Source organism: Macadamia integrifolia, unplaced genomic scaffold, assembly GCF_013358625.1.
Source record: "Macadamia integrifolia cultivar HAES 741 unplaced genomic scaffold, SCU_Mint_v3 scaffold1273, whole genome shotgun sequence".
In the NCBI taxonomy this organism is placed as follows: domain Eukaryota; kingdom Viridiplantae; phylum Streptophyta; class Magnoliopsida; order Proteales; family Proteaceae; genus Macadamia; species Macadamia integrifolia.
The window spans coordinates 187,327-208,435 of record NW_024868139.1 but is presented as its reverse complement, the minus strand read 5'-3'; the positions used below and the strand labels follow the sequence as shown (position 1 = coordinate 208,435).

At 35.2% G+C, this 21,109-nt stretch overlaps 1 protein-coding gene across 1 annotated transcript; it reads right to left on the bottom strand.

The window, feature by feature from the left end:
- Positions 1–1,157: 1,157 nt before the first annotated feature.
- On the bottom strand, positions 1,158–7,080 carry LOC122063255 (4-coumarate--CoA ligase-like 6). Its single transcript, XM_042626955.1, has 6 exons — positions 5,904–7,080; positions 4,546–4,732; positions 3,211–3,356; positions 1,714–1,781; positions 1,490–1,592; positions 1,158–1,385 (listed from the first exon to the last, which is right to left on the bottom strand). The coding sequence occupies exons 1-6, from the start codon at positions 6,969–6,971 to the stop codon at positions 1,272–1,274; spliced, it is 1,686 nt and encodes a 561-aa protein (XP_042482889.1). The 5' UTR covers positions 6,972–7,080; the 3' UTR covers positions 1,158–1,271.
- Positions 7,081–21,109: the final 14,029 nt, after the last annotated feature.

Below are 21,109 nucleotides of genomic sequence, written 5' to 3'. Positions count from 1 at the left end.
TGAATATCATCAGTATTTTGAAGCAAATATGGTAGGTGGCTTCTAAAAAAGATATGCTTTGGATGAAGTGGATTCAACATAGATACTTGAAAATAGGTTCCATTTGGATTGTCCTTCTTGCTCAAAACTACTCTTGGGTTTAGCAAAAAATATTGAAATATCAGGCTCGTGTGAAACATTTTAATCATCACATTATATGGTATGGCTCGTTTACTCTGCTTTGATTTTGGCACCCTATAGGAATTTTTATTAACCATTTTGGTGATCGCATTAGATATGACGCAAAGATCTGAAAGGATGGCTTCGGTGCAATATGATTGATTGACGACATCACATGTACTCTTGGTTGCCACTTATCTTGGTCTGGGAAGAAGCAATTTCATCTATCTAGGCGGATTGAGAATATATGTCACTTATATTATAAGTGCTCCTTTACTAGAAAAATATATGAATAGAAATTTTAAGTGAGTGTTCTACTTCTAGAAAATCTGAGGGTTACATTCTTTTCCAAACAAAGCGGATTGTCAAAACTTTGAAGGGACATTCAATTGGGGGATTGTTAAATTGGCTTTTGGTACGACGATTTCCCACATTCGGAATGAGAAGTGAAATTTCTCTCTTTCCACTTGTCTAAGGATCATGAGCTGGTTGAATGTGTCAATACATGAGATTTGCTCGATCATTTCGATAGATGAAGTGAGGGGGCGTGTTAAGTTGAGAATTTCGCACAAATGGGAAGTGCATCCTATTTGAGTTGAGAGGAGTAAAGTCCCTTTGAGATAGTTTTGTGGGTGGCCATGTTATCCTTTTGTTTTCTTTGCTGTTTCATAGGTTTTGTTAAGCTTTATGGCCTTGGTTTGGAACCCTTTTGAGTCTTGGTGATCTTAGTCACAAACCTTGGTAGGCTGCCTTTGTCTTTATATATCTTTCTCCTCTTTTTACTGTTTTTTCCTTCAAAAAAAAATAAATAAATAAATAACTTCCTGCATGATGAAGCATGCATATATGTTGACTTGTCATCAACTCTTTCAATAGCTACTTATCGAAGTTATTGCATAACACACACACATATACTGTATGACAACAATGTACGAGAAGTTGTTAGTCCATCAATCTATATATTTTCTTGACTATTTTAATTATAAAAAAAAAAATCAATCATTTTTATAGCGACGTATCATTTAATGTTACTCCCACTACGTTGGGATAAGACTTTGTTGTTTTTGTTATCATCATCGTGCCATTCAATGGGCTTCTTCCAAAATTGGCCATTACATTCTGGACTTCAAGGTCTCTTTGAGTTGTCTTCTAAGAATCTTCCCAGCAGGGGACTTGGGAATGGATCTTGTGAAGATCACCTTCCTCACCTTCTTGTATGGAGCAACCTAAAAAATAAGGTAGTTTTAGTTTTCTTGAACTATAATCTTACTGTTATAACAAAGCTGATGAACAATCTAAGTGTTCACTTAGCCAGGAAAAGAAAAGGAACCTTTCCAGCAACATAGCTCATCACATCAGCTTCAGAAAGTAGACTTCTCTCCCTCTTTACAACAAATGCAACTGGTATTTCCCCAGCTATTTCATCTGGGACCCTAAGTAAGTAAATGGGAGACAACAAATAAACCCAAGGAAAATAAATCAAAATCAAGAAAATTTTAAAAAAAAAAATAAAAACTCCAAGCTTAATCAAGTTAATGAAGGGCTAAGACTTACGATGTTACAGCAGTATCAAGTATCTCTGGATGGGAAATCAATACAGATTCAAGATCAGCAGGAGCAATCTGGCATATTTAATTAGAACCAGTTAAAAAATAATTATTTTTATGTGCATTTCAAACAAGTTAAAAAATAATTAGTTACTTGATTATATATGCTATAACATTGAACAAAAGAATGATTTAAATGAGTATAATCACCCATTATTATATCTTTTTCTTCTCATTCATTGCATTAATATCTATATCAACCGGGGATTTTAACTGGGTGTTTGGTCTTGTAGTGGTTTATGTGTATCTACAACATATTATATCATTTAAGAAAGTTGTAGTTTAATTTTGTAGACAGATACAGCCGAAGGTCTTTTCTTACTCACATGTCAAGTTTTGATCAAAACAGGTAAAATTGGGTATTTGATGAAATAAAGCCCCAAATCCATTAAAAGGTCAAAATTTCAAAATGGGATTGGCTGAAATTGGGAATATGCCAAAACTAAATGGATATCATTATAGTTTTAGTCAAGAGATAAAATAGACCATATCGTGTCTACACAACAGTATGAATTTCTAAATTACTTCTCATTGAGACACAGTCAATGAGTCTTGCAAAAAAAAAAAATAATAATAATAATAATAATCAGTCAGTGAGTCTTGCAAATAATAATAATAATAATAATAATAATAATAATAATAATAAAGAAAGAGAGAGGCTTCCCTTGTAGTTATTTATAGGGATTGGATTTCATATCCGGCTATATATTGTACATTAGCACTTCTCTATGTCTATCTCTTCCTCCTACAGACAGATATGTCATTTCACGGGAGGGTGGAGAGAGTTTAACATATGGAGACACTATGTATGCTAGTATCAGGGCAGCATTTTTTCTCCCTTATTTATAAAAGTATAATATAAAGTGTTGCATAAAATCATGGGCTTTCTAAATCCACCCCATTTTCTATGTTATCTTTAAAAAGAAAAAAAAAAAAAAAAAAGTATTCATATTTTCATAAAAGAATAAATAATAAAAAATCAATATAGGGAAAGAAAACCCTCCTAGTCTGGTGTTGCTTGCACCCAAAATGGTGCGGCAACAAATATACCAGAACCCTCCCCATTGTGTGTTGAAGATGCTTATGTGTGCCCTCCCATTATAACCCACACACCGGCGTAGGCAACGCCAGACTAGAATGGTTCTTTCTCCAGGATTCTCTTATTGACACTCCTTGATGTGTCAAATAATTTGTAACATTTTCCACCTTTATATTATAACAAAACTTCTTTTTTTCTAATGAAGGTATATCTTGTTATTTCACATGTGTCCTCAAAACAATGTGCAAAGATAATGACACAATTTTTGATAATGAAATATTGGTAATCATTTTCAAATTATTTTAAAAACTCATTTTTACCTTTGACTTAAAGAACTTTCAAGAATAAGATTAGAGGGTGATTTTATTTGATGGATAAAAGATGGTTTTAAGATTAATGATATACCTGAAACCCTTTGTATTTGATTATCTCCTTCAACCGATCCAGTACATAAATATATCCATCATGATCGAAGCAGGCAATGTCACCAGTGTGTAGCCAACCCTCCTTATCAATTGCAGATTTGGTTGCATCTTCATTGTTTAAGTATCCTGAAAATTAATAGTTGATCACCTCTAAGAAAAGTAGAGATGCATAAGAATCACAAATTCCATATATTTATGTTATACACAGTTTCCCCTCTAAGTCAGAAACTGCAGACATTAGACAAAAACAGCTTAATGTGAATTAATTATGAACTATCAATTTATAGAAATCAGAAACTTCCCAAGGATTTATGTTCATTGATACATTCAACCACCAAAATCAATATAGGTAGATAAGTTAGAAACCTCTCTTGGATAGATTTCTTAATCCCAATCAAGAAAATAGAAATATACACATAAAACAGCCAATATTGTAAAAGTAGACTTCTACTTGTAGGGATGAAACTTGAGCTAGGTGAGACAATGGTCTAATATGTTGGCGGGAACCCAATCGCGCAGTGGAGGAGATGGGATTGAGAAATAAACCGAATTTGATGGACAACATATCCAACATGATCGACACTATCAAATTAGGGCCTAAAAAGGGCCAATTAAGAATGGGCCAGTTTACACCCATATTTTTTTTTTCCCCTCTAGTTAAAATTCTCAAACAACAAATGTAAAGGTGATTTAAAATAAACTAATTAGCAAAAATTTAGAACAATCTCAAACTAGAACACATCCTCCCACCACCGACAACCCCCCCCCCCCCCAAAAAAAAGCACCTCACTGTCTGGTTGCAAGGGAAATTAAATGGAAGAGCCGTGAAATTTTTAAACCTAAAAAAAAAATCTTTTGTATCATTACGACATTATTTTTATGTGGTTATATCACTTAATCCAAATCATTCCATATTTCGTTGTTAAATTTCATTTAATTTGCATCCAAATCTTTGAGTTTGAAATGTAAAATAAAAATCACATCTAAAAAATAAGATAAGAAATATAAGTAGTTTATACAATCATGTTGAGTAGTGAACACAAGAATTTCCTTTTTCAGGTTTGAAAATTTTCATTTTCCTTTCTTTTAATTTCCACTTGCAATCAAACATAACCGTAATGAAAACTAAAGGCATTTTCTGCCACTTTTAAACACAGTTTTAATATACTTATCCTAATATTATTGAGCTGAAATTGACAAACCCTAATTTTTCTTATGGCTGATCATGCCCGATAAAATGTCAGAAAACTGTGGATGCTCACATAATTAATTAATTAATCAAGGAACCCACCAAGTGATAAAGTGATATTCTAACCTTTCATAATTCCAGGTCCACGCAGCCATAGCTCACCACTTTTTCCAGGAGACAGAGAAGAAGAAGAGATTGGATCTACCACTTTAGCTTGCATGTTTGGAGCTAATAGTCCAATTGATGTATACTTAATTGTATCAGTGTTGAAGCCACGGGTTCCCACTGCAGTAGTCTCTGTCATCCCATAACCCTGAAAATAAAAAACAATTTTCACATATATTACTGTACAGATACTAACACAAGCAATTCCCATAGTTAAATTAAGACCTTAGAATTTTGTATAAAGCTTAAACAACTATAATATAAGGACAAAGCTTTCTTCCGTGGGTGGCTGAATAATGGGACAATCTAGATTTTTTTTTTTTTTGGACCAATAGGAGCACTAATAGAAGAATTGAAGGGCCGTATTTCCTCCTTCCATGTGGTGTGGTGTGGTTATTTTGCACTCCATTGTGACAGGTCACATTCTTTTTAGGCTTCTTTTTGCAAAAAAAAAAAAAAAGAAAATAAATAAATCAGGAAGATAAATGGAGAAGCTCAAAAATCTAAAGAGCTAATTTTTTAAGTTTAAGATGCTATAGTTTAACCAATTTAAGAGTAAAAAAACTATTATAGTTGGTGAGTTGTGGTGTGCAAAAATCTCATGTTTACCAGGAGGTCTCGAGTTCGAACCTTCTAATTGTTATCTACTTCCCCTCTCTACCTATATTTAAGGTTCAAGGCAGATGGGTATGGGGTGAGGCCGAGCCCAAGGCCTCAACAGTAATCCACCCAACCTCGGAGTGATCTTTCGAATTCTATGCCAGACCATAGATTGAAAACAGCAGCCTGACAATTTGGAAAAAAATGGCCTAACTTTGTTTAGACTATGTTTGGTATGCATTATTGGAATAAATTTTAGGTCTAGAATGCATTTTGAAGTGAGAAAATATAGAAAGATAGGGTTTTAAAATGCCTATATACCTAGAATCTCTTCTGAGAGTGCATGCCAAACACAGAGGATTGATAAATCATTTTTACTTTTTCAGTTACGAATGTTCTTGCATTGTACAGTAATCCTAAAAGTCAAATATGTTAGAACTTAAAAAAAAAAAAAAGAAGCAACTCAGTGAACAAGGCTCCTGCTATGGCAGGGTCAAAGTGTACGCAAATGATATATATATATATATATATATATATTCAATCTACGTTATGTCTGAGACTCTGAAATGATAAAACAGAGTAATTAAGCATAGAAAGAACCACACTAGCTCTAAAAGTGAGAAACCCATGTCTAAAATGATAAGAAGAAAAACAAAAAAGGGGTAATTCAGCTTAAGCTATCTCTTCTCAAAGAAAACCAAGGACTAGTTCATATATACCTGAATGAAATCTACATTTGGAAAGTTCTTCAGGAAGTCTTCAATGAGACTCTTGCTCACTGGTGCTGCACCAGATGATACTTGTTTCAAGCATGGAAACTCATGCCCACTCTTCTTTAATCTCACAAGAGACATCAGTATTGGTGGAACAGTAGGTACATGTGTGATTCTATACTTATCAATGGCTCTCACCATTTCTTCTTCACTGAACTTCTTCATCACAACAACCGTCGTTCCCAACGACAATAATCCGATTCCAAGCAGAGAAAGGCCATAGATATGGAAGAAAGGGAGAGCAGCCAAGTACACATTCTCTGAAGCTGGGTAATTATACTGAGAAGCTTCAAATCTAACAAAAAGCTCAACTGATGCTATCAAATTCCTATGTGTCATAACAACCCCTTTACTAGGACCAGAAGTACCAGAAGAGAATAGGATTGTTGCTGTATCTTCCTGTTTGATTATAGGCTTCGGCGCCATATTCGGGTTACTAGAAAGAAGCTTATAAAAACAGGAAAATTCAGGGGAGTTTGAAAAAGAATCCAAAATCTCAGGAACTGCAATAAACTCAATACCCATTTTCTCAATTTCATTGATCTTACCTGAAGTGGTAAAGACAAAACTAGTTCTGCATTGGTTCAATTGCTTCTGTATCTCAGGGAAAGTAGTGAGAGGATTAATGGCAGTGGCAATGGCACCAATGGACAAGATACCCAAGTATATAATAGGAAAGTAAATGTTGTTGGCTAACAGAATTGAAACCACATCCCCTTGACGGATCCCAATTTCATATAAACCAGAGGCAATTGATTTCACCATCAGAGGCAGTTTTGAGTAAGGGATTGTAAACCCAGATGAGGAATCTATAAGGGCTGAAACTCCATTATGTTTGTGTGAGAATATGAAGGAAACAACATCTTGAAATGGGTATGTAGGGAGATGAATGTGCTTTTGCTTGCTTCTATAAATTCCTGTCTCTGGAGAGAACCAATCACAGGTGGAGATTCTTCTGAGGCTGGTGTCATAGATTACTCCTTCTGTTTGGGTTGTTCCAATTACCGTAGCCATTGTTGCAGAGAAGAAGAAGATGTAAAACTCAGAAGGGTTGGTTTTGCCTTGTCTCTGCTGCTATATTACATATTTAAACTTGAACTCTGAAACCTACCTAGAGGCTCTATCACGGCATCACCCATAGTTTTGGAATTTTTTTTTCTTCTTTTTAAATCTTTATTGTCTAGGATTCTTCAATGACAGCGAATAGGAACGGCCCGAAACTGAATCGGATCTGTCCAGACAAGAGAGAGAGAGAGAGAGTCCTAACGTGGTTCGGTTAATGTAATCTACTTATAAAGAGAAAGTGTTTGAGATATACAAGGAAAGGGGAGGGACTAGCTGTAATAGATTATGACTACAGCTAGGCTTCTAATTTACACGTGATCTTTTTATCTAATTCCCATTTTGGACTCTTACTCAATTCTTATGATTTGATTTTCCAGCCCATTGGTGGAAGGAGGGGTTCACCAAAAAAAAATAATTTGAAGGCGGGTGCTTGTGGAAAACTATAAAGCGTGCACCCTTTAAAGATAAATGTAAAACAGTAATAAATAATTCAAAATTAAATAATATGAAAAAAAGTTCTCAGGTGTCAATTTCAAATCGAAACCGAATATCAAAACCAAAACCAAGTTGAATTAATCAGATCGAAACCGAATTGAATTTATTTAGTCCAAATACGGTTAGAATATGTGAGTGTACTATTTATCATCACATATTTACAAGCTAAGATAATTTTGAAGTTAACAATGGTCATAAGGTCCATAACTTGAACCCATTATGGCCTTTGGTCCATCATAGTCATGGTTCAAAAGTAGAACCATTTTCATAACCGAATTAAAATCAAAGTATAAAACCGAATTAAAACTGCATACCAAAATCGAAATCAAACCGAATCGAATTGTCGATTTGAGTATCTAACACAAAATCGAGTCGGTTCTCGGTTTGGTTATGGTCCACCTTGTCATCATTTGGAACAGAACTGAAATCGAACTCAATAACCAAAACCAAGCCGATTGACACTCTTACTCTTAAGTCTGAATTGTCAAGGTTTTCTTATAATAATATGAAAAAAAAAGTAATTTACGGTGCCACCCCTTAGAGAATACCACTATTTTCTTATAATAATATGAAAAAAAGTAATTTACAGTACCACCCCTTAAAGAATACCACTATTGGAGAGACACCCTTGCATAATATCAAATTACCCTCGTATTCCCTACCAACAGTGTCTGTTAAGTGAGAATTTAAATTGACATTTTTACTCTTTCATCTAAAACACATCTAACCTTTCACATTCACATTCACATTCACATTCACATTCACCTTCACCTTCTCTTTCACCGTGAAATATGTGGATGACGTTTCCCAAAATGGGGGGAGAGCGTTGTGCGTCTATTTTACCCTAAAAAATAATTGAATTACCAAATTTAAGGCCAATTTCCACTGGAACCCAGATCGGCAAAGAGGAAGATAGACAAGATAGTAGCTTACATCGCACTGAAAAAACCAGAGCAAAGCATAGTTTATCTTTTAAATTCTATTTCTTCAAGTGGGATTGTAGAACACGAACAATGGTGATCAATTTCTACTGGCACCCAGATCGCCTCACACAGGGAGACAGGATAGTAGCTTACATCCCACTGAAAAAACAGAGGACCCATTGATCAAAGAATAGTTTGTCTTCCAAGTTTTAATTTCGTCGAGTGGAAGTGCAGAACAACGTTCATCAAGCTTAAGGGACGACCACGTCAAGTTGTCCCTTTTAGACTACGTTGTAGACTTTTCAGGGACAGCCAGGGATTTCGAGGAGGGGGAGAATCTTGGTACCGGTGATGCCGATGACCAGCCCCACGCTCTCGTAAGTTCCTTTTGGATGACCTTCATCTTCATCGGACCTCCGTTGTTTTTAACAACCAATTTGAAATTCAAGCAAAAGTGAAGGACAATAAACCACTTTAGGTGGTAGTGACGCCATAGATCACACAAATCATAAAAATCCCTCCAAAGCACGCATCGCCCGACTACTATGCTTCTCGGCCGACCTAATCCTCCGTTTCTCTCCATCTGTTTGTTTCCAAAGGGTTGGTTCTTTGACTTGGGAAGAAGAGGACTGATAAGGCTTATTGTGAGGATATTTTGGTATTTAAAAAAAAATAATAATTCAATTAATGTCAACATTTAAGGTATATTCCTTAATCGAGACTGATGGTAGGGGCTACGAGCGTAATTTGGTATTATGCAATGGGTGTCTCTTTAATAGTGGCATTGTAAATTATCATTTATTTTATTATTTTTGTTTATAATGAATAATGTTAATAAATAATAAAGAATTAATATAAGCTAATTAAACCTGAGTTTTAGTGAATAGGGAGGGTATAATGGTCATTTAAAATTTTCATTCAACATTGATTGACGGTAAAGGGTAAGTCTAATTTGTTGAGACAGAGAGGGTGTTCTTATAATACTAGGATTCTTCAGGGGTTGGCATTATAAATTATTTCATATGAAAAGACATAAGAAACGCTAATGGATCATGAAACCTTTCCAATGCCCATGGGTCTATCTCTTTTCCTTCAATCAAGAAAAAAGATGTCATTTCGTAGAGAGAGAAAGAGGTCATTGCCATAGGCTACACTCCCGGATATAAAATATTTTTTTCATTGTAATATAATACGTACTCGAATTTGGTAGAGGCAAAATAGGAATAGAAGAGATAAAATATGAGAGAAGGAATAGGATGGGATTGCATTAGCGTAATTGGGAGGTCGCTAACCTTGGTTTTGGCTAATTAGGAGGGAGCCAACCTCAATTTCTTAAGAGAAATTTTAGGGATTAAACTTCTTGTATTCTTCATTCACTCTTCCTATTTTATTGGTGCACAAGAGGGTAGTTGTTTACAATGGTAATTCCTTCCCCATGATCCCGAAACTCCTAATAACTCCTTCAATCACATAATAACTTCTCCTACAATAACTCCTACTTACATAAATAATACCCAACATACAGTAAGGACATAATGATAGTAATTGATTACACATGCGATAAATACACCTATGCATGTAACAAATCTTTTCCCTTTGAATTGTCCTTGTCCTCAAGACAATGAAATTAAAGAATATCATTCTTTACCTAGATCCCATATTTTAATGGAAAAAATCCGACAACATGCCACTCTTGTGGTAGCGATTAGTATCTTCTTGTACAAAGTCATGAATGGCACTTTCTTCATCTTCATTTGCTTCTTCTTCATCTTTTTCTTCCTCTTCCTTTCCTCGTTCATTTTTTTTTTTTTTTTCTCCTTTGTTGGTCGCTCTGAGTACATAGGCATGGTGGTCATGGGCAGCAACTCAATCATTTTCAAGATTACTTCTAACAAATCTAGATTTCTCGATTGAGTATCTAGAATTTTGTTGAAAATCTGCTCCATGTGGAACCGCCAGTTCTAATACCAGATGATACGTACTCAAATTTGGTGGAAACAAAATATGAATAGAAGAGAGAAAGTAGGAGAGAAGATAGGGTGTGATTGCATTAGTGTAATTGGGAGGTCGCTAACCTCGTTTTTGGCTAAGTGGGGAGGGGGAGGGAGGGGAGGGGGGGGGGGGGGGGGAGCCAACCTCAATTTCTTAAGAGAAATTTTAGGGATTAAACTTCTTGTATTCTTCTTTCACTCTTCCTATTTTATATGTACACAAGAGATTACTCGTTTACAATAGTAACTCCTTCCTCATGATCGCCTCATTATCCCGAAACTCCTAATAACTCCTTCAACCACATAATAACTACTCCTACAATAATTCCTACTTACATAAATAATACCCAACATACGGTAAGGACATAATGATAGTAATTGATTATACATGCGATAACTACACCTATGCACGTAACATAATAATACTCTTTTTTCCTAAAGTTAGCAAATAGTTTATTGATAAAAGAATGAATGAAATATATAACAACCTAGATAAGGAAAAAAGAAACACTCTTAGCACCCTATTTTACCTTCGACATTGCTATCAACATAGAAGGTCACTAAGAAAACAAATCAACAACAACTAAAATCCTAAAGCCAAATAGTCATATGAAATGAAACCTTGATTTTTTTCATAGCATCTCATTCTATATCATAAATAAATAAACGTCCCATAATAATAATAGTATGAAAGAAGGTTTATAAAGAGAAAAGAACAAGGAGAGTGTCGGCTCTAAGATTCAATATTATTTGTCTATTTTGATGATTTGTGTAACCCCACACTCTTAACAATTACATCAACACTTAACAATTCCATAAGAATCAGTTGTTTTAATTCCCTTTTTGTGAAATACTATACAACTATTTTTAAATTTGAAATTCTCTATGATCCTCATCAGGCCTCCTAAAATTCTGTTGACCAAAAAGCAATGTAAACAAAAGTACAACTGGGAAAGTCATTATTTAATTCTAATAACCTCAACCTTATTTTAAATGACATTAATAATAAGAATGAAACAATCATTTCAAATTAATGTTTAAAAAGCTTAATATGTCCAAAGGCAACAACATTTTTGTCTTATGTTACTTTTTTTTTTTTTTTTTAACCTACTTTTCTCAATGCGTATAATTCAGATGGAGATGTAAAATTTTGTTGTAAATAAGATTGGCTACAACAAAATTGTAATCTTACATTATATTAATTCATATATGTGGGACAAAGAGGGAGTCAGGGAGCAATTTAGGTATAGAAATTGAAATATTTTGGGTTGGATTAGGTTAGGAAAAATGTGACATCCAAGAATACGATAAGTATCATATTTGTCTGAAAGATTGGTGATTGATGTCCCCACCAAAAATATGACAAATACTAAGGTATTTGAGAGATCAATGATGATGCACAACTTTAGTCTCACATCACATAGGGAGAAATTACTAGGCTAGTTATTTACCCCTAACCTCTAACCTCATTAAAATTAAAGCCTTGAAGCCCATGACTCGAAAAAAATAATATTGTGTAAAATTAATGAGATTAAAACATTATAGAAAATATAAATTTTGCATACGATAGGTCCCTTTCAAATAATCATACACTTAGAGGAGTCCGGATTTTCTACCCATATGGGGTAACTAGTTAACCACCCCACATGTGAGGCCAAACCAAACAAAATCTCCATTCTATCTCCACCTCATCTGACACAAGATCAGAGAGGGTCAGATAAATGGAAATTTTCTATTGGTTTGGCCATCTCCCCTTCGGGGCTCATGCATGGGATGTTGTGTTGGTTGGGAGGTGTCCATGGCCTCCCCCTGCCCAACCCAGTGCCTCTGTCCTTACATGCAGACCTATTTTATTGAAGATCACAGATAACCCACAGCATGACATCTTCCCATTCATTAATTAATGCTACTCCTAAGGTGAAAAAAACGAACCTTACGTTCACCATCAACAAATCTAAGGTGGTTTTTTATTGTTAAATTATCAACTCCATTCACAATTCAACTGTCATAGACTTCCCCTACTAAAATGAATGATGAAAGGGGTAGTTCATGTAGGCATGCAATGTAGGTTGCTTGATTTCTTCCAATGCTTCCTATCCACCAGTTTAAAGTCCACCATACAACTGACCTAAATGTTCATTCATGAAAGATGACAATGACTTGGGTAAAGTCTTCTGGAGATATCAGTGGTTTGAGTTCTACATTTAGCTTGTTGAGGGTTGTGTCAATTTATTTTTTCTTGATTCCTTATTCAGTTTTAGAAAAGATAATTTGATTCAGTTTCAGTTTTGATTTTCGATTCCGATTTTAAATTGACACCTTTAGCACAAAGTGCCAGTTTGCTAATGTGACCAAAGGAATCACCTATAAACTACTTTCCCACCCATATCGCCTCCACTACTCATCTCATTCCCTCACAGTCGCAAAGGGGGGCACAACTTAAGGATGTCTCTCCACGCTTTGGGAAGTGAAACTACAGGTCTTCTGGAGATATCAGTGGTTTGAGTTCTACATTTAGCTTGTTGAGGGTTGTGTTTCTTTATTTTTCCAATAAATTGATGGTGATGGGATTGTTAGGTTTACGAGAAAATATTTGTAAACATTTAGACTTTAAGTTCTATTATTGGCCGAGAATAATTTTGGATGAAAACTAATGGAACAACTTACTAGTTCAATAAATAAATATCATTCATAAATGAAAATAAATTATCTTATTAATAAACTGGGTTTGATGGATATACATATCCAACAATATGTCATCTCCATGCATATTAGGACTAGAAGAGAGTGACATTTGGCATCCTGGAATTCCATGACAAAATTATCAAATGTTTCTGTGGGTTGATCCTGTATTCTATTGGACAAAATAAACAAATTATTAGATGGAAATGGACGTGTAACCATGGAAGAGAGTAATATTACATTTGTCCAGAGTTATATGGTGTCAAGACGACAAGGGCCAATCACTATCACTACCCCTACTTTAAACTTTCTGATTATTTAAAAATTTGATTTTTTTCTTTTTAAATGAATAAAAATATATTAAACAAAAATGGAAATAGATATAATAGACTAAGCCAATGTGACTAATCAAGGGTAAAAAAGTGAAGTTTTACCCATCATTTTCCATGGATTTTTTAAAATACTCAAATTAGCTCTTATTCCGGGTAATCATATCTCCCTTAATTGGCTGCCCTCATCAGAATCGATACCAAATTGAAACTTTTTTGATCTGATACAATAGAACAATCTTCACGTAGTATAAGATATTCTAATCAAACAACTCAATATAGGTTTAGAGTTACCTCTTTGTGGTTGTGGGACATTTTATTTTCCGATTTTGGTTATTGGCCAGTTTGTCTAGAAATTATTACAATTTGGGTTGGAGATCTGGAGTTAGGTGGGTTGGAGTGATCTTTGGGCTGTTGAGATTTTTCCACTCTATGTCCAACATTTTCCTTTTCATTTACCATATATTACCTTAAAGTGAGCACGTATAGACTTGTATATGAGTTCCCTAGTGAAAAGCTTTGGGTAGATTCTATTCCTTCTCCTTTCAACTGTATAATGTTGTACTCCCTTCAGATGGGGTGGGGCGGCGTTGGGAAGAAGAAGAGGAGGTGGAAAATGATGTAAAGAGTGGGTTGGGATTGCAAAGGGGTGGTGTTGGGAGGAAGAATATAAGGTTGAACGGTGGTGACATGGTACCGTGTTCCTTCATCACCATTTGTGAAGAATAAGGAGGGCATAGGAGGGAGAGATTTTCTGGACAATATTTGTTTTATGGGCGAGAGAACCCTCCTGCTTGTGCAGCTATTGCGCCAACGCATTGACCAATAGAAGACGACGTGGAGACATCTTCAGCTCATGGATAGGGCAATTTTGTCTTTTCATGCCTGCCTGTGTTTAGGCATAGCACACGCAAGTGGTTAGCTTTCTTTTTCCCTTATTTTATTTATAGTTAAATTTGGGTTAAATAAAAAGGGTTAAGGTTTTCTGGTCCGTCACTTCATTTAGAAATATTTGAGGGATATGTTTTGGTAGGTAGGACCTAAACACATTAATATCATGTGTTGATTTGGAATAAATAATATATGGTGAAATATAAAATGTAGATACATATATCATCCTAAAAAATTGGATACTTATGGTATAATCAATTCTACTCAAATAGTTTTAAAAATAACTATTTTCCTCACATTCTTAAATAGGAAGGAATTTCTACCCAAAAAAAAATAGGGGGAAGAATAAATTTCAAAATAATCATAAGCAAGGAAGAGAGGTAATGATGTGATCCAAAGTCCAAAGTCAAACTCCTAGTTACAGGTGAAAATAGGGGCAATTTGAGCTTTTAAAAAACATTAGGATAGAAAGAGAGGTAAAAGTTCACTTTTTAGGGGAATCAAAAACAAAGTTTAAGGTATGGAAGTCTTCGTGAATATAGGTTAAGTATAAGGCAATGATAGTAGTTACCCTAGACAAAAAATGTTTCTTTCTTCGTTGAGAAGCAGCGATTCTACTATAACTTTAGTTGTGCCACTGTCGCATTAAATACTATTGTTTCTTTCTTAGTTGACATTTGACAAGCAGCGATTCTACTATAACTTTAGTTGTGCCACTGTCGCATTAAATACTACTGACCTCTACCAAAGGAAACTTCATTAGCACACTCTGTGGTATCCCTTCCCCCCACCCCCCTCCCTGCCCGAGGGAAACCTCTACTAGGCAAGCCTTATAACTCTATTAGCCCCACCCCCTCTGTTGTGACTAGTGTCCTCTCTTGCCCCCATCCCCTTCCAATGCTTGCCTTCTTCCCCACTTTCCCTGTTAACCCTTGTCCCCCCGGGAAACCTTTACTAGGCAAGCCCTACAACCCTATTAGCCCCACCTTCTCTATTGTGCCCAAATGTCCTCTCCTGCCTCCATCCCCTTCCAGTTCTTGAATTGCCCTCTGCCCCACTTTCCTTATTAACCCACGTTCACCGCCCCCCCCCTCCCGGTTTGTGCACCAATGCTCCCTCCAACAATGCATTCCTACGTTGGCCCTAACCACCCACCAGTCCCCACCTCATAAGTCTAACTTGGCTCCACCCACCCCCGTTTTCCCTTGTACTCATATCACAACTCCCCATTACTACAATACCTATACAACTCATCTCGAGCTAAACCACCCTCTTTGGCTTAGATGCCTTCCTCTCCCTGGAATCCAATGGAAGAAGATGACCTCGACGATTTCACGCCCTGACAATCACCAGAGCCAGACCTTTGATGACAAAATATTTGCTGGTCTACATGAAGATTGTAATCTTGCTCCAATAGGCAAAGTTATCACCCACAAATTTCTCCATCCAGAAGTAGTTAAGGGTAGTTCCCTTCTCAAGTATTGGAACCCAATTGACAACATGAAATTCAAAGCACTGTTCGTTTGTTCAATTTGACATGTAGAGGGAAATCTCAGATGACCCTCAGGGTTTCCAAGGCCATTGAGTTTCGAACAAACCATGGTCCCCAAATTATAGCAATGATGTCTAATCTATCACCATTGTCAGCAATAATCTGTGGACGTCAATATATGACTTAGGAGTAACAATAGAAGAAAAAACACTAGTTATATGATTAGAAGTACTAAAATCAAGAATCCACAAAGGAGTAGAAGGGGAATAAAATAAAAGGTAACTAGACAAACCAATTGCAGAAAATGTAAAAGAAGAGGTCGTTATGCTCTGGACTAACTGCCTAACTTCATCCGACATACCACCTGAAGTGGAAAAGGTATTTCCTTCAAAACCAAGTAAAGGCCCAGATTATTCAAGTAAAGGCTTTGATTGAATGGTGTAATGACCAAAGGTAAAAGTTCTGAAAGGTTTCACCTTGCACTCAAATATAATATGTCCATTTTTCTTACAATAAACAAAAAAATTGCACTCCTTGCAATAAGTAGTATGACTAGAAAGACAACTAGAACAATATCAGAATCAAAGAAACAACGTAGTAGATAGAGGTTTGCTCTGAAAGATTAGAGACAGTGGCAGTTTGACAAATAAGACTAAAAATGTATTGTAGTTGTCCAAGGGCAAGATTTTGTAGATCAAAATCCTTTAACCATGGTTCAAAATCTCGCTGAGATCTTGGATTTTTTTTTTTTTTTTTTTTTTTTTTTTACGAGTCGATATGTGCTACGAATTACTAAAAGAACATCATCTCGGTCTAAATTTTGGTACCATTTCGGTGAGATACCAAAATGATACTAATCAATCAAAGCTTATAAATACGACATCTCGTGAGGGGTTGTCGAAATTTCGACTCCAACTCGACTATCTCGGCGAAATTTTTGGCTCTTTCTTGTATTTGAACACAAAATTACTCTATTGTCCACTAATTAGCCACATAATCACATCTATTGTTATGAAAATCACTCAAAGTAGAAGATCTACACATTTCAGGCTTTGGAAAGGTAAACCACTTTCCCCAAAACCATTTTTTTTTTAAATAATAACATAAATACATGTTGGATAAGGCTAGATTTTTATATGTTAGACATTAGAGGTCAGTCTATGACCTCACAGAGTAGAATTTTATCTTTTTGTTCATAAATATATATATTTTTAATTTTTCTGATTTAAAAAATGCATTGTCTATCAACATAAATTATATTTTTTTATTGTTAATATAGCTTTGATGGAACTCAATTATATATATGTTACTCGCCACTGGCTGATCTATGACTCTATTGGAGCAAAATTTTTTTCCATCCGGTAAATATTTATTTTAATTTTTAAAAAATATAAAAAATAGATTAATAATTAAAAAATGCACGTCGACTCTATTGTACTAGGTGTGAACCCAGCCCATATTTAACAAAAACGGGAACGGAAAAAAAGAAAAGAAAACGGACGGTAAGCGAAAATGGGAATAGAAAAAAAATATATATATATAGACGGTACGGGTTTTAAACAGTAAAATTTTTCGAATGATACGGTCAAATAAACGGTCAAAAAATAGAGAATAGTAAAAATCAGAAAACAGATGGTACGGATTTTAAACGTGTACATTTCAAACAAACGGCACAAAAAAAAAGGATAATATACTCATATAAATTAAGGAATTATTATATGAATATCTACATTTAGTGTTAAAAACAACTACAATATCTAACATTAATGTTTATACATCCCATGTCTCATTATAAGTTTTAAGACATATCATTGAATATCATCTAACACTAATTCTAAATGCATACACCACACATGCCCAAAGTCTTATTTGAGCAATGTGACTAGGTTATGGTGTTGTTCATTGTTGTCAACATAGTCAACACACTCTCGAAATGATATATGTTCAGTTAGAGTTAGCAGTCATCACTTTAGAAATATTTTTCAGCAAATACATCAGTTTATAACTCAATTTTGGGATCCGTGAATTAAATTTGAGTTGAAGGTAATATCATGAGAAATATAGTCCATTGCGTTAGCTTCAAGTTGGGGAAAGAATTAGGTCGATCAGAGTTCGGGAGAGAGATATATGGTCAATTAAGTAGACATTATGTTAAAAAATCAAGTCTTAAAAAACGCTACAAAAACGGAACATGTTTAGAACGTGAATGCTTGAAGTTTGCTATTTTTTTAAGTATCTTTGAAAAGCATATGGTAAAACATGTTTTAAATGGTAAAAAATGGAAACGCATTTAAAACTCTGTTTTAAACACGTTTTTGCTAACAGTTATCCAGCCAGGCCGTCATAGTTCTTTCCAGTAGACAATCATTATGATTAGTATTGTATAACTAATATGTGTGGGACTTTGAGATATAAGAGTAATGCGCTTAGTGAATGACTTTAATTTAGACTTGGGAGTTAGGGAGATGCATAATACTCTAAATATTAGTTAATTAATGTTGATGTATATTTTGATCATAACTTAGATGCATTATTTACTTGTTTTACTATCATATTATATCTTGTTTTAGCAATATTTAATAAAATCTTTAAAACAATTCGACGGTTGCTGCCAAACAAGGTTGAAACTCTAAAACACTGTCATATTCTAATATTTTTGCAAATTTAAGTTCTAAGCATGTTTATTAACCTTAAAATAAGCTCCCTACTAAGTTTCAAGTCGTAATATGGCCGTTTGACCACCAAAACAGTCAACTGAGTCAAAAAAAAAAAAATTCACTCAACTTGCCCGAGATCTTGGTATTTCAATGGTTAAACACTGAAACGAAACGAGATTTCGAACCTTGCCTTTAACTATACGTCGAGATTTAACAAGATCTACGGTACCATCTACCTCGTCTTTAATTTATACACCCAATGGTAGCCAATTAACAAAACTCATAGGAGAACGTTTTCTTCCACCGGATCAAAACATTCCCCACTCCATCCTAAGCTTCACAAAGCCCTACAACATTTTAGTATGTTCCCCAAAATACCCTACCAATACCACCTACACACATCTTAATTCAATCCATTCACCATGATTGAAGGAAAACTCAGCCCAAATTCATATGTGACTATTAACTAACATCCATGTTTGTTTGTTGTGGAGGGATTGACTGAACGAAAACTCAGTCCAAATTCATATGTGACTATTAACTAACATCCATGTCTGGTTGTTTTGGAGGGCCTGCAATTCTTTAGTGATGGTCTTTACCTGTCCAGCAACCCTTGAACCGAGGTTGACTTCAAATAGGAGGTGGATTCTAATATTGGGCTGGGGGGGATGGGGCGTGGGGAAGGAGTTAAAACTTGAAAAGGCCCTGAGGGATTGATGGGGATGTTAGGAGGAAAGATAAAGCAGCAGGTTTTCATTATACAACTCTTATTTGACCTAATTGTACTTGTAATCAAGTGATGAGTGGTGGTGGATGCGGAGGTTGTATCTTTCAAGGAGAGGCAGAGGATGAGAACTAAGGAATGGTATACAATTCCTTTTCACTGTCAGGGGTGCAAAGTGCCTTGAGGCAAATCCAGCACTTCAACCAAGTTTTTGTATGGCTCCATTCTTCTGAGACATTTAAACCATGTGGGGTTTTTGTGTGTGTGTGTGTGTTTTTCATTTGGCTCACATTTTTCATTTTATTTTGGTTGAAATTTACTCACTAATGAATGATGATATACTGATATGAGAGGGAGGACCAAACAAAGATGTCACAACCCTAATCCCTAGGAGAACTTTTACCCATAAGTATAAAATTGCATAGGAAAACTAGAATTTTTTTTTTTCTAATAAAATAAATACAAGTGATTTTGGAACTCCAAGGGCTAGATAACATATAACAGATGTTTGTTTTTCTCTGGTTCATACGAAATTAGGATAGAACGTGTTAGGAATACTTATTAAAGATTCAATTAAAGAGTTGGATTAGTAATAACAATCAAAGATTCAGATAATATGCATGTCTCTCACATTGTTTAATTAATATTTTAAAAGAAATAAAATATTACCTAGTCGCGTGGCCTCTACGCTCAGACATAAAGGGGCTGAAATGACAGTCCTACCTTTGTAAAATACAAAATACCCACCTTCTTGATGCCCTTGTGGGTCCCCTCATTGACCCTGAGATGGTGTAGGGTCATGCAACCAGGTAGCATTCTTCTTCTCATATTTTAGTTAGTTGTTAGGAAATCTAACCTACCTTCACTTGATTGTGCATGAATGATCAAATAATATATTCTAAAACCTTAACTAATGAACAATAATTGATGTTTTACAAGTTATCAGGATTCAAGAGACTATTAATATATTTATGGACATAATTTTTTACCCAAAAAAAAAAAAAAATCATGGACATAATTAAGTAAAAAAGGTGTCTACCTAAAAAATAAGAGTAAAATAAGTGAGGTAAAAGCTTCATCAGCTATAATGGCAGGGTCTGCTCACATTTCTTCCCTTGCTTGCCAATTCTCTGAGTTGACTAATTTCTCCAATTGTGACTGTACCAATGCCTTCCACAGATTCTCACTGGATCAGGTAGGAAAAATAAATAATCAAAAAAAAATAAAAAACATAAAGGAAAATAAAGCATGGTATAAAACTAGGATTTGAAGCTATTTAAATGATCTTTGCCAGCGGCAGGAGTATATGGTCAATGGCAAGAATGAGAGAGGCAGGGGCGGGCAAGGTGAGGCCGTGAGGGTTCAGGAAGGGATAAGGAGAGCCGTACAAATATAAAGTATGATTAAGAAGAAAGAATGGTACCTGATCGCGTGTTTATGCTTAGATGCAGTCCCATGCTGAAGATGCTCAAGCGTACTCTCTCATTGGCCACGGCCGCTGATTTACACATACACAAGCAGGTAGCATTCTCTTGCCCATATGATTATTTATATTTTATTTTCTATCTAAGTAATTTTTAATGTTTTAGAAATATAATTTGTAATTGAACTGACCTTCCCAGTTTTGAGCAGTTCACAGAAAACCACATGAACCGGACTTCTATTCACCGGATCGCCTATCTTTCTGCCTTTCCCAACCCATAGTTGCAGTGCCCCTCGCAGCTTAGCCAAGCCTTCAACCTCCCTGCCTATTTTTGCCATCTATGCTATAGCTTGTGGAGCACCAATGAGCCTTGGGTTTTAGCTTCTCAATGGAGCTTGATTTGTGAGAAAAATAGATGGCCATCTCACAGTTCATCACCTACAGCAATAACATATAAGCATGGAGAACATGGTCTTCCCC

Coding starts and splice junctions, on each gene's coding strand:
- LOC122063255 (XM_042626955.1), bottom strand. CDS start 6,971: ATGGCTACGGTAATTGGAACAACCCAAACAGAAGGAGTAATCTATGAC. Junction 3,357..4,545: donor TGGACCTGGAATTATGAAAG/GTTAGAATATCA, acceptor ATTAATTTTCAG/GATACTTAAACAATGAAGAT. Junction 1,386..1,489: donor TGAGCTATGTTGCTGGAAAG/GTTCCTTTTCTT, acceptor CTTATTTTTTAG/GTTGCTCCATACAAGAAGGT.